General features: G+C 49.4%; 1 protein-coding gene across 2 annotated transcripts in view; it reads right to left on the reverse strand.

The window, feature by feature from the left end:
• XYLT1 (xylosyltransferase 1) overlaps positions 1-14,504 on the reverse strand; it is a 317,888-nt gene that overhangs the window by 94,028 nt on the left and 209,356 nt on the right. For both annotated transcript variants that reach the window (XM_033841163.2, XM_073792267.1), the window contains exons 4-5: positions 2,000-2,172; positions 854-1,056 (exon numbers count right to left, since the gene is read on the reverse strand). In XM_033841163.2, the coding sequence (XP_033697054.1) occupies positions 854-1,056; positions 2,000-2,172 (376 nt within the window). The remainder of the gene's footprint in view (positions 1-853; positions 1,057-1,999; positions 2,173-14,504) is intronic.

Consider the following 14,504-nt stretch of genomic DNA (forward strand, 5'->3'; position numbering starts at 1 on the left):
GCTAGAAATCTGGAGTTTCAGTTGCAATCTCCCGGTTTTAAAATGTGGGCAATCAACTCATGTGTTAAAATCTGAGAGGAGCCAGGTGAACACACCACGGGCCTCCAACAGCCCGGAGACGCCTGTCTGTGATTCTGCCCGAGCCGTCACAGCACTCCTCCTCCTTCCATTTTGTCCCTTTCAGATTAACACGTAAGTCAGACCTTGACCCTCTTCTGCCCCAAACATGCCAGCGATTCCCATCTTTCTTTGAGTAATGGCCAAATTCGAGAACCTCCATGATCTCACCTCAATTTTCTCTCTGGCTTCTGTCTCTTACCACTTTCCCCTCACTTACTCTGTTCCAGCCACCCTGAGCCCTGTTGTTCCTGGAACACACCAGGCATCCACAGGGCTCGGCACCAGCTCCACCCTCCTCCTGGACCACTCTCCCTGTCTGGGTGGCTCAGTCGGCGTCTTCCATTCTTCTTGGGAAGGACGTTCCTGGCCACTCTCATCTTGCTGCTCTCTGCCTTATTTTTCTGATGTACCATTTTACTTATTTTATGTGCTGTCTGTCTCCCCCACTGCAAAGGTTTTGGCCTTTGCAGTGTGTTCTCAAACAGAGCTGGAAAAACCATGTACTTAAGAAATCTCTGTTGAACGAGTGGATGAATGAGCGAATGCTCACATGATTCTCAGGCTCAGGGTGGACCCTGTGCAGAGAGATCTCATGGAGACAGTGCATAAGCGTCTCACAGAGGCACAAAGGCTTCTCCAGACAGGAGGCAGGCTGCTTCTGCCTCTGGCTTCCCAGCTGTGACAGGGGAAGCAGGACTCCAGAGCAGGCTGGCCTGGGGCCGGGCCGCCTTACCTGATGGGGTAGTCAGCCGCGCTGAGGTTGATGAAGAAGTCCCAGGGCCAGTCGGTCATCTCCAGGAGGTCCCGCATGCTCTGCAGGTACGTGGACAGCAGGCTGGCTCCCCCCCAGATGGTGGCCATCCTCCAGGGGGTGACGCGGACGTTGCCGTACTGCCTGGCGAACTGGAGCACTTGGCGATGCAGGTAATTAGAGCGCTTTTCCCAGGAGAGAAAGGGTGACATTCAGCAGCGCAGAAAACACCAAGACCTGTCCCTTGGCCCCTCTCTGTCCCTTCCCTTCTAGTTGACAGGGCTTTTGAACTTTGCCAAGTAACTGATTCAGGCCTAGGGTGTCTTTCTGCATTGCTATTTGAACTTCATTATTTTTAAAATATTACTTTAGCTATCTGAAATGCAGATTCCCTGGCCCTGCCTCTAAGCCACCGGTTCACTAGGTGTAGGCGGGTGCCTGGGAGTCTGCATTTTTCTACAAGATGGATACATATGGTCTGAGGTTAACAAGCTAAGAAATATAGCTGCATCTAGACCTGATGAGTATTTCAAGAGGTAGAATTTCTCCATTACCCTCTCGCAGGCCTGCAAGAAGCAAGCTTTTTGCATAGGCATCCCCTTTGCCTTTCTTGACCAAAGACATAGTCATGTCACGTCAGCAGACCGACAGAAACCTCTGGAACAAGATGCTCAGGGGTCAGCAAGCTGGCTGCAGGTTTTTTGTAAAGTTTTATTGAAACACAGTCACACACGTCCATTTACGTATGTTTTTTATGGCTGCTTTCATGCTACAATGACAGAGCTGAGTAGCTGCGACACAGCGTGTGGCCCACAAAGCCTGAAGTACTTGCTCTCTGACCACTGACAGAAACAGTGTGCCCACCCCCTGGGTTAGCTATCTTCACAGAGCGACAGGCACTGCATCGGGCAGTGGGACAGTGAGGAAAAGAGGCACGAATGACAGTGTTTATGGAGAAAGTCTAAAGTCACAGCTGGGAACTTTGAAACCAACACACACACACACACACACACACACACACACACACACACACACACACGGCACTTCAAGACCAAATGCTCTGGGGGGAAGCAGGGAGGTCAGCTTGGAGAGAGGCAGACAGACCTGCAGAGAAAGGGCGGTCCTCACCTTGTCCACGTGGATGTAGTAGAAGTGGTCTCTGTGGTAGATGGCCTTGAACATGCGCTGCAGCTGCCGAGAGGCGCGGCCGTGGACCACCAGGACAAAGGCGATTCTGACCCGGTTGGCCAGCATATACTCCACTGAATCCTCATCCCACTGAATGTTCTTGTTGGCTTTGCCTGGGAAAACCCGAGAAACCACAGAGGTGGGGTGAGCTCGGTCCTCCTCGGGGGGCGTTTCTCTGATGCTTCTCCCCGGAAACTATTTGAGGGGCAAAGTAGTCATATTGGGCCCTGAAACCTGATTCAACTTAATCAAGCAAGTCCTGGACCCTTACGCTGTCCTGCTACAACAGGAGTAGGAACCCTGAGGACCTGAAGATATGGTTTCCATCCCCAGGAAGCTGAAAAGAACGGACGGAGACATGTGTACACATATTAAACTACTGAACAAGGCAGGAGGAGATGAGAGATGTAAGAGGTGTATTTCTGAATCACAGAGGAAGGAGCAGTTAATTTCAAGTTGGGAAACGCAAGATACACATGCTGTTTTTGCCTGTCCAGAATACGCTCTCCCTTCTCCTCCTAAGAGCATCCATTTTAAAAAAATTGTAGAAGAACAGATAACATGAGATCTACCCTCTTAACACATTTTTAAGTGGACAGGATAGTACTGTGGACTATAAGCACAATGTTGTACAGCAGATCCCTAGAAGTTATCCATCTTGCATAATGGGAAATTCATCATCTGATATTTGGGGGGGCATCATCCCCCTCCTCAATTCTCAGTCTGTGTGGAAGGAGAGGGCCTCTCTCCATTGTCGATTTCAGGGGTGGTCACAGGGATGAAGCTTGGTTAATCAGGACACCGCCTCTCTCTGGCCACAGCAGGTATGGTTCAGCCCTAACCAAGCTGTTCAGCTAAGAAGACAGAATTCTGGACTTTCGTTGGAACTACTAGATGAGAGACGTTTGCAATCCATGAAACTGGCAGATGCTCAGAGCCCTCTGGTCCCCACGTGGAGAGGAAAGCCAACACGGAGGGAAGCACTGCTGAGCGATGGAGGGGGTCTAGGTCCTCATGAACCCACCTGGTCCCCTGGATCAGCCCGGGTGGAGATCAGCCGCGGTCAGAGCTTCTTTTTCTTTGAAAGCCCAGAACCTATACCAGAGGCTCCTGGATAAATGATTCCAGACATCTTTTCTCCTGGAAGCAGCCTCAAAGACACCTTTTCTCCTTTTCTTCCCTTGCAAATGCTCCAGGGGCAAGGTTTCAGGGAGGAACACAGCTTACTGGTTCAGTTCATTACAGGCCCAACTAGAAATATCCTGGTTTTCCTGAGCCGAATTTCCTTTGGGTCTAACCTGATTTCTTGTGGGTTCTAGGTTTGTGGGACTCAGAACCTTGTCAGGGTAGCAGCTGCAGGTGTCTCCGACCGTCAACTGGGAAAGCTGAGAATTAGGACTGTTTAGCCTGGAGGTCAGGAGATTGGGAGCCTGTCAGCTGCCACTGGGAAGCTGAATGGCCACCAAATGAGCGAGGCTCCTTCTATGTTGCCCCAGAGGACGGAATGAGATTAGCGTGTATCGTGTCCATGGCCTGTGGGACCTGCTTCCCTCAGATATGACTGCACACCCCTGTGCCTTGATCGCCCCTACCATCTACCTCGCCCCCTGGCCTTTTATCTTTTCCTTGAGCAAGCTCGTCTCTGCCTTGGGACCTTTCCACTGGCCATTCCTGACACCTGGGACACACTCTCCCTAGATCTTCGTGTGGCTACATCTTCGTGTCACTAGTTCACAGGTCACAATAAGGCCACCCGGCCCCCACCAACCACATCACGCTCTTTCACCTCGACCTATTTCGATTTTCTGCATAGCATTTAACACCATCTGAAATTGTTTCCTTGTTTATTGTCTGAACCCCCCTACTAGAATATAAACGCCAAAAGATGAGGGACTGTATCAGAATGTTTGCCATTGGATACGTAACACTGTAAGAATATCTGGCACACATCTGGTTTTTGGTGAAAATAAAAGTTACAGGTGGGTACATTTTGGTACCATAACGATTACAGTACCTCTTCTTGAGCATTCAGCAGTCCTTACCGTTAATTATGTGATTTAATCCTTATAGCAACCCTGAAAGGTAGGGCCTTTATCTCCGTTTTGCAAATGAGGAAACCACAGCTTAGAGACGCCAAGCGACTTATTTGTTCAAGGTCACACTGCTTTAATTAAGTTGAGCTGAGATTCAAACCCAGGTCTGTTTCCAAAGCCTATGTGCTTAACCACTAATATACACTACATTACCATACCCAGAATTTGGAAATGTTTACAACAATTCTGCTTAGTTAATGAAATATCTTGTAAATTAGTTATTGCAGGTAGATCGGCATGTACTTGAGGAAGTCAGAGGCATTGCAAGGTGGATTCCTGTATCACGTGGGAGGCTGACTCTAGGTGGCCAATAAGGTTACATCTTTTCATCCACCCTCCATCCACCCACCCACCCATCCATCCGTTCAAATTCAACCACCCATCCAACAAACCATTTAACTACCCACCTAGCAAAGCATTCAATGGCCTATCACCTCCCCCCAAAAAAACCCAACCATCCATTCATCCACTCTTCCAAACATCTAACGATCAACTCACTGATCCTCGCAATATTAACTTAGCCTATACTACATGCCACATGCTGTGCTAGGTACTAGAAAATTAAAATTGGGGGAAAAAATCCTTGCCTTTGAGGAGCTCTCAGCCAAGTGGGAAAAACAGAAGACAATGCTCAATTGTTTTATGATAGAAGTGTGCTCTTGGAGGGTGGGGGAGGAGTGAACAATCTGCCCGCAGGGACAGAGGAGACCGCAGAGAGTTTAGCCCAAAGCTCCGGAGCCCACTTCCCCGCGCTCTCCTGATACCCCACCATCTTTGTCTCCTTGACTCTTGAATCAGTAGCTGCGATCCTGGGGATAATTAACAGCTTGGCTCTGGTTGAAGACAAACTGGGGAGCAAGCAGAGGGTTATCCTAACCACCCTCTAATCTCTCCAAACCACTTGCAAATACACTGGGCCTTCCTGGTGGTCGTACGAGAGGTGTGCCTGGAAGGATCATGTCCCTTTAAACACTCACACAACAACCTATTCATCCATCCATCCATCCATCCAACCAACCACCCAGAATCCTTAAACCCTCCTACTTGCCAGTCCTGGACACAGTCTTGAGCACAAAGGCACATGGGATGTGAGGCTGTTTTCACAAATGGATTATGAATGGATTAAGGAATGTGAGAATCCAAAGTAAAAAGATAATGACATACGAGAAAAGCTTACATTCTCTTTCCCACAACCACAGCCCAAAGGCAGCGTAATTATCACAGGGCTGGCTGTAACCTCTCTCCGCCTCCCTTGGAGACTCTTTATCAAACAAAGGGAGGGATGCTTAAAAACAATGGCTACTGGGCTTCCCTGGTGGCGCAGTGGTTGAGAGTCCGCCTGCCGATGCAGGGGACACGGGTTTGTGCCCCGGTCCGGGAAGATCCCACATGCCGCGGAGCAGCTGGGCCCGTGAGCCATGGCCGCTGAGCCTGCGCGTCCGGAGCCTGTGCTCCGCAGCGGGAGAGGCCACAACAGTGAGAGGCCCGCGTACCACAAAAAATAAAACAAAACAAAACAAAAACACAATGGCTACTTGTGTCACTTTTTTCTACCTGGATTTCATTGGGTGATTTTTCAAAGGTTTAAACGTGGATACGATGCTTCATAGGAAGTCCACTCTGTAGGAGTTCCCGGTGGCACTCAGATAATACTGCTCACCCCTGCCCCAAGGCCTCTGGGTAACAATGATCTGGAGTTCCCAGCAAGTGAGCTTTATGAGGCCTTTGGGAACAGCCACGCTCTCCAGCCCTGGATGTCTCTTGCCATGTTGTTGAATGAGTGAGTGAATGAATGCATTCTGGAGAAGACGGGCTGCTCTGGTCCAGAGGAGCTGACGTCATCTGAGTGCCAGTCCTGGGGGCTCTGTGTGGGTCATTACTTAGCTCCAGGAGGAATTCTATGTCATACCTGAGACTCAGAGAGGTCAGCACGTTTCCCCGGGTCACACAGCGAGTGCGCACAGAGGCGGGAGTAGGGGCCCCAATCCAGCCCCGCTCCTGCCACCCCCGCTCTGCTGCACTGGAGAGCAGTACGGGGAGTGAAGGCCGCTGGTGTCTAAGGGGACTTGGGTGTTGACGATGAGAAACGCCTTTTGTAACTTCTCTCTAGGGTTTTTAGAAAGCAGAGCAGATTCACAGACAGACAGACGCAGACATGGATACACTGCCACACCAGCAGCAGAGGCTCCCGGGCCTGAATAGCATAAAGCCATCCTTGGGTCAGACGGTCGGTCTGGGGAGCAGTAAAGACAAGGGGGAACAGAAACCTAGAGTTCTTCTGGAGCACAGCTATTTTGGGGATAAGGGTGGGTGAGAAAGACAAAAAATATCTACAGAAAGGAGACAGAGAGATGGAGATGGGGATGAGAGGTGGGGATCAGGGGAGGGATACAGAGAGGCCACACACATCGAGAGAAACGCAGAGAGAGACCTGCAAACAGACAGGAGGACCTTCCCCTCCCACACATACGGGGGACCACGCATGTAAAGAGACCCACACAGAAACGCGGGGAAAGACAGACACACGGACATAAATGGAGACAAACACACATAACCAGACACACACACTGAGACAGCTTAGGCAGAGGGAAGGAGGGGAGCCACGCTGTAAAAGCTGGATGCACTCGACCTCAGAGCACTGTAGCTATCCTTAAAAGCAAAGGCCAACGAAAGTTCCAGAATCTCAGAGTCAAACAATGCCTCCAGGCCTGAGACGCTGCCTGCTCCTCTCCCCCTGCCCCCCAGTCTACCTCCATCCTTTACACACCTGCCCCTCGCCTGTGCCCTGACCAGCCCTGTCCGCGTATGAGCCCAGAGACAGAGGAAGAAGGTGAGGCTCAGGGGGGCGAAGCGCCTTGCCGAGGACCCATCAAATTGGTGGGACAGTCTCGGGCTGGCTCCACGACCACAATGGCAGTGTTCCCCATCTGGCACATGGTTGGACCCTGATGGGTTTTATCGAATAATCAGGAGACTGAATGTGCGAGTTCTCTGCCCCGAGTTGCAGCAGGGTGGGGTACTGTTCAAAGGGGCCGAGGTTCATGGTGCCCTTTGCCAGGTGCCAGTAACCAGCTTCCTATAGTTGCTCCACACCCCCGGCTCCTGCATCGCCCTTTCTGGCAAGCTGCTCAGACACAGGGTTGCTGGAGAGGACAAGAAAACACCCCGTAGACCAGGCAGAGAGGCCCCCCCTGGGGGTGGGCCTCCCCCACCCGGGCCACCGTTTCTGGGACTGTGCTCCTGAAAAGCACCCAGGCTCCTGCACCAGGAGTGGGATCGTCAGTGGGTTGTGGTGAGATTCCCAGTGGGGCGGGAACTGGGGATGGGCTCTCTCCCACCCTGCTGGAGGGAGTGGCAGCTGGCACAGCTGGCTGTGATGTGGCAACAGCATACAGTGTTAAACATGCAGTCCCCTTGACCCCGTAACTCCATGCCTAAAAATCTATCCTGGGGGGAGGAGAAGGCAAATATGCCCATCTCTATGTATAGGATGTTCTTTGTTCAATTAGTTACTCATGCGGCATCTCCTCTGTGCCAGGCACAGTTCCAGTCCTGTCAGTGGACACAACAGAGTCCTTTCCCAAATGCTGCTTAGGCTAGTGGGATAGAAAGCCACTAAAAAAGTAAGCAAATAGAGAATACGATTGCAAACAGTGACATAGGTTATGAAGAAAAAAATTTAAGCATGTTCAGGGCGGGGTTTATTTGGCTATGGTGGCCAAATGTAGGCTGATGTGAAGTGGATACACTTGAACAAGCCTGAACGAGTGAACTGAGGGAGTGAGTCATGCAATTATCATGGATGGAGGAGGATTCTGGGCAGCCGGCATAGCAAGTGCAAAGGTCCTGGGGCCTCCACCTCAATAGTGTGTATAATGGTCCAAAATAGGAGTCGACCCAAAGGTCTTAGTAATACTTGTTGATACAGAACATTGCCTATAATATATTAAGCCAAAGAGAAGTCTTACATTGCAATCCATAACAATTTAAAAGACATGGACCCAAATATTAACAGAGGGTCAGATGGTGGCATGACGGTTTTCATTTCTTCTTTACACTTTGCCGTGTTAACTGCATTTTGTAAAATGGATTACTTTTATAATGGAACCTAACGATAAAGGTGATGCTTACTGCTAGTTCTGATACTGTTTACTGAGTGCCTACTATGTGTAAACCAATTTCTGTGCATGACTTTTCTACTTCTATCCAAACCACTATGAGAAAAGAGTTATTACCTTCCTCTTATACAACTGAGGAAGCTGGAGCTCAGAGACATCCCAGTTAGGAGTTGGCTGAGCTGGGAACGGAGCTGGTCTGTGATGCCACAGCCCTAGCATGGCCACTATGCTCGATCCAATTGTCCCCATTTCCAAAAGACAAAAATCTGTTCCTAGAAGCCTGTCAGTTGACTTTTTTCCAGCTGCAGGACAGAAAACAATGGCATGTGGTCAGAGCTATGTGTGTCTTTACAGACGGAAACCCAAACACTGCCCGGCTCCTAAAGAAAAGCTATGAATTTAACAGCATAATCAGATTCCCGTGGCACAAAACAGAAAATAGGTGGAAGAATCAGAGTGATTAGAGGCAGCGGGGAAAGCTGACTTCAGACACATGTTAAAAACCCAGGGTTGTAGGGAAGCATATCAAGTATATTTTTGTGATGCAGGTGTGGAGGCCAAGGACTCACGGAGGGCTGTGGCCTGTTACCCACCCAAGCTCTGTGTGTCTCTTTATCATCATTTGGTCAAATAAGGACGACGTAAACCTTGGGCCCTAAAGAGATGGCGAAGATGAAGGTACTTGGCAAGGGTCAATGGGTTGTGCAGATGTCGTGATGCTAGCAAGGATCGCGCCTGTGGTACCTTGTAGGAATATGATCTGGGAGGAGAAAGTTAAGCTGCAGGGGTTAGGAGTGTGGCCTCTGGTCAGGCAGGTCTGCGTGACCTTGGACCAGGTAAGCCACCTTTCTAAGTTTCGGTTCTCTCATCTGTAAAAATGGGTATGTTATCATCAGAGCCTGTCTCTCGTGGACGCTCATGTCCATTAGAATAGCTATCATCACCATCAGTGTTACTCTATTTGGCTGTTCGTCCCCAAGGATGTGGATCAAGTCTGGTGGACCCAGTGGGCCCGGCTCCAGCGTCCTACCCAAGGCGGCACAGTCTCCCAGGGCTGTGTAGACCCCAGAGCCCACGGTCTGCAAATAAACAGCCACACCCTGGATCTCCCTCTGCAGCGTCTGCCTCTGAAAACAATGACTAAATAACAAACGCAAAACGAAGGAGCCTCTTGACTGGAATAGTTATTCCAACCAACAAAGCCCTCGATTCTACTGATACTCTGAAAGGGGCTCTTCCGGCGACTGCGAGGGGGAGCTTTCTGACTTGGTTCCAAACAAGAGGGGAGGCTGGGTCTTGGAGACCAGTGGAGACGAGGCTGTGTGCAAACGGGGCTTGGATCGGGGTGGGCCCAGCTCCCTGCCGCCAGCGAGGCACGGGCTCTGCGGCTCAGAACTGGGTCCAGCTCTGCCTCTTCACCGCGGGGGCTTTGGAAAGACACCTCTCCGGTTGTCACTTCTTCTTCTATAAACTGGGTTAGTCACAGGTAGTTCTACTTTTAATATGTCGAGGAACCTCCATACTGTTTTCCATTGAGGCTACTCCGTTTTGCGTTCCCACCAGGATGAACGCTGAGGACATGCGCAGAGCGAAATAAACCAGTCCCAGAAAGACAAATCCTGTGTGATCCCACTCATATAAGCTATCTTACATGGTCTAATTCATAGACTCAAAGAGCAGAAAGATGGTGGCTAGGGGCTGAAGGGTTGGGGAGATGAGGAGTTATCATCAATGGGCAAAAAGTTTCAGGCAAAAGGCAGATGAATGAGCTCTAGAGAACCTGAGTACAGCACTGTGTCTGCAGCCAACAGCACTGTATTGTGCACTTAAAACTGTGCTAAGAGGGTAGAGCTCATGCTAAGTGTTCTTCCAAAATACAATAAAATTTTTTTAAAAATAAAGAGGGATGAGAGATCCATCCCTGGCCCTGCTGACAGTGGGGTGATACGTGCTTGTGGATGGGGCACCTTTGCCCACCAGGCACACCGCACGGAGTGGGGTTCATGTCATCGGAGGGGAAAGTCTGACAGGCTCCAGGTTCTTTGTCAGACTTGGGCCGAAGGGCCTTTCTCTCACTGGGCAGCACACCAAGGGCCACAAGTCTGGGTCCAAACCCTGCTTCTGCTGTGAATCAGCCGTGGGGTCCTAGGCGAGTCATTTCCCTTCCTTGGTCCTGAAGACTCTTCTAGAAAAATAATGATGCCTGAGGCATCCTGAGCCCTAAGCACTACGCATACATGATTTCATTACTTAATTTTCCTCAGGCCTACGAGGCAGGCACCGTGATTATTACCCCCATCTCACCATGGAGGACTCTGAGGCTGAGAGGCCCTGAGCAACTGATGAGTTACCCTCTCTGTAGAGTGTCGGCTCAGAGACAAACCCATGCTTTATTCTAGCAGATGAGTAGATAACATTCCCATAGTCTGGGATTCTAGCCCAATCATGGAGTTAGCATCACTGAATAGAAAACTGTCCTCCCTTGAGACAGGGTTGGTTTTTGGTAATTCACTTAGTTTCTTCCTCCCTCCCTCCCTTTTTCAGGTTTATTGAGGTATAATTTTTTATTATTGAGGTACAATTGACATATAAAGTTGTAAGATAATTCAAGTTGCACATTGGGGTGATCTGATATACTACACGTTGTGAAATGATTCTCCCCATCTAGTGAGTTAGCACATCCACCACCTCACTTATTCGTTTGTTTATTATGTATTTTGGGGGTGAGAACATTTAAGTTCTACCCTCTCAGCAAATTTCAATTGTACAACACAGTGCTATCAGCTATGGTCACCAGGATACAGTCACATTAGATCCTCAGACCTTATTGCTGAGAGTTTGTATCCTTTGCCAACCTCTCCTCTTTCCTCCACGCCCCAGCCCCTGGTGACCATTTCTCTACTCCCTGTTTCCAAAAGTCTAACTTTTTTTAAGTCCACATATAAGTGATATCACAGTGTTCGTCTTTCTCTGGCTTATGTCACTTAGCATCATGTCCTCAAGTTCCATCCATGTTGTCGCAATGGCAGGGTTTCCTTCTCTCTCGAGGCTGAGTGATACTCCCTGGTATATACCACATCAGGTGGGCTTTCTTGATAGCTGGCAGTTCCTCATGAGCCGAGGCCAAGGTTTCATCTCTCCTAGCATGCCATCCCCATCACCTACGCCCCCGCCCCTGCCGGCTCAGGGGAGAGGCCCTCAGAGAATGAACGATTCGGACTGATGGATTAAGCCGGACAGCTCCGTCCACGTTCAGCGCCCAGGGGGCCGAAGTGGAAGCCTCAGGGCTGAGCTGTTGCGTGGGACGGTCTCCGCTCATGTGAACTGGCTGAGGGCTGGACCCCGCTCTTCCCTGTTCAGGAGCCCCAGGCCTCCCTGGGAGGAGCCGGGCAAGTGCCTGGTCATGTCTCTAACATCAGGGCTGCTGCTCTGACTCCTGTGGTCATGTCACCTCCAACCTGACCTGATGGGAAGTGAGGGGAGGAGATACTAAGCAGGGATTGTGGAGTCGGGAGAGAGGAACTGAGGGAGCAAGTCCAAGGATAAAGCTGGCCAGGCCACACGCTTCGGGGCTCAGGAGAAATGACCCTTTCTCTGCCAAGCCATCCCTGACCCCCTCCCCCATCCCTTCCTTGCACCACCCTCCCACAGGCCCTCCAAGAATCCTGAATTTCTTCTTTTTTAAAAAAAAACTGTGGTAAAATACACATGACATAAAATTTACCTTTTTAATCATTTTTGAGCATACAGTTCAGTAGTGTTAAGTACCTTCACATGGTCGTGCAACCGTCACCACCAACCTTTTCGTCTTGCAAAACTGAAACTCTATACCCATTAAACACTAACTCCCATTCCCCTCCCCCAGCCCCTGGCACCCAGTATTCTACTCCTGTCTCTATGACTCCTCTAGGTGCTCACATAAGTGGAATCGTATAATATTTGTTCTTTTTGCAACTGGCTTCTTTCATGTAGCAAAATGTTGTAGCATGTGGCAGAATTTCCTTCCTTTTTAAGGCTGAATGATATTCCACTGTGTGTATGTACCACATTTCGTTTATCCATTCATCTGTCAGTGAACAGCCGGGTTGCTTCCAACATTTGGCTCTTGTGAATAAAGCTGCTATGAACATAGGTGTTCAGATATCCCTTTGAGACCCTGCTTTCAATTCTTTTGGGTATATACCCAGAAGTGGAATTGCTGGATCATATGGTAACTTAATTTTTATTCAGTTATTTTTTGAGGAACCCATCCTGCACTACTGAACTCAGCCATCCCATGTAGGGGCTCAGCCTGGGTCTGTATCCTGAACCCACCACTTACTCACAGGTCATTTGGCTGCTGTGTGCCTTTGTTTCCTCATCTGTCGAAGTGTGCTCACCTCCAAGGGATGCTGTAAGGACGCAAAGCTATAACACAGGCAAAATATGGTCATGCAGCTCGACAATGGAGAAGCCAGCTGTTGAGCCCATGTGGGGTGACTCTGGAACCCTTGCCCAATGCAGTGAAACTTGTAATTGTTCACACAGCTGGGCGGGGTGGGGGGGGGTGGGGGGCAGGACCTGACCATGAGGACTTCAGAGCTGGTGTTCTTCCCAAGGGAAGATTTACATAGCCCACACACAGGACATCAAATGGCACTAAGTGAGAATGGGAAAGGGATTCCCTTTTCAATTCTCATCCAGCCTTTCTGATTAGCCAGCCCACCAAGGGAGTCTCAGATCAACGCAAACATCTCCTCAACAGCAAGGGGACTGAACTTCCTCTCCCAACAAGGGGAGATCTGCCCACAGTATTGGTGTCTCTGGCAGAAAAGAGAAGTAACTACGGGCACTGAAGACCACTGTTGTGATTTCACCGATTCATTTGCATGGTTGCTGTCTCTATGGCAAGGGAGAGAGAGATTTCCACTTCTGGCAGTGATGCAAAATGACTTTCAAAATACAATTGACTTAAGTAAAGATGAAAGTGAGTCTACTGCAATGAAAACATTATGCAAATAATAGGGCATAATGGCAAATAGGGATTTGGCAGAATCGTGAAGGTGAGAGAGTGTGAAGGAAGCTTGGAGAATATTAATTAGACTCCACAAACTTGCTTTCCAACTAGGATGTGCTGAGTTTGCTAAACAAATGAGGGCAGGTGAAGGCCAGGTACAGACTGATGCCCAAGCAGCCTCGTATTTCATGGAAGGACCTGTAGGTCCAGATGACATTTGCTTTCCAGGCTTCAGGGGCCCAGGAGGGTTTCGTTGGGAGTTTTCTGGAGTAGCCACTGGGAGACCACCTTCCTGCCACACAGAGAGAGAGAGACAGACAGACAGACACAGGGGTCTGCTGAGAAACACTGTCCTTTTGACTTGCACTCCAATATGTTGAGCATTTAATATTTATAAAGTTTTTTGCACAGACTTCTTACCTCTCATAGCAATGCTGCATATAGAAATTATCCCCATTTACAGATAATTGGCCCAGGCTCAGAGAGGGTGAGGAACTCACCCAAGGTCACAGAGCTAGGAGGTGAAGAAGAGATGAAGAAACAGAAACAAACTGACCTGACTTCAGATACTAGGCTCCATGCATGCTCCTAGCAAGAATCTGGGCATCTCTGTCTCCACTCAGGCTCCCACTGCCAAGCTCATCTGGACCCAAAGCATCATATTCCCTGAATGGCTTCTAAACCACTGTCTACTTTAGAATGGGGTTCTGCAGTCTGGGCATGATTGATATTTGGTACCAGATAATTCTTTGCTGTGGGAGATGAGCGCCGTCCTATGCACTGTGAGACGTTTAAGTCACATCCCTGGTCTTTAGTCACTAGATACCAACAGTATCCTCCCGCTTGTGAAAAAGCAAAAATGTCTCCATTCATTGACAAGTGTCCCCTGGGAGGAGGGGCAAACTCACTCTCGGTGGAAAGCATTGCTCTAGAACAGAAGTTTTCAAAAGGTGGTCTCTGGTCCACAGCAACAGCATCATCTGGGATCTTGCTAGAAAGGCAGAATCTCAGGCCCTACCCCACTCCTTGTGAATCAGAAACTCTGGGGTGGGGACCAGCAATCTGTGTTTTAACAAGCCCTCCAGGTGATTCTCATGCAAGCTGAAGTTCGAATCCACTGGCCCAGGCTAGTGAGGCTCACCTCTGCCCATCAGAATGACCTGAACGTGGTAAAAGAACAAAACAAAAAGCAAAACCCATGCCTGGGTCCCACCCCAAGAAATAATAATTTAATTACT

The sequence above is a fragment of the Tursiops truncatus genome, chromosome 15, assembly GCF_011762595.2.
Source record: "Tursiops truncatus isolate mTurTru1 chromosome 15, mTurTru1.mat.Y, whole genome shotgun sequence".
Classification (NCBI taxonomy): domain Eukaryota; kingdom Metazoa; phylum Chordata; class Mammalia; order Artiodactyla; family Delphinidae; genus Tursiops; species Tursiops truncatus.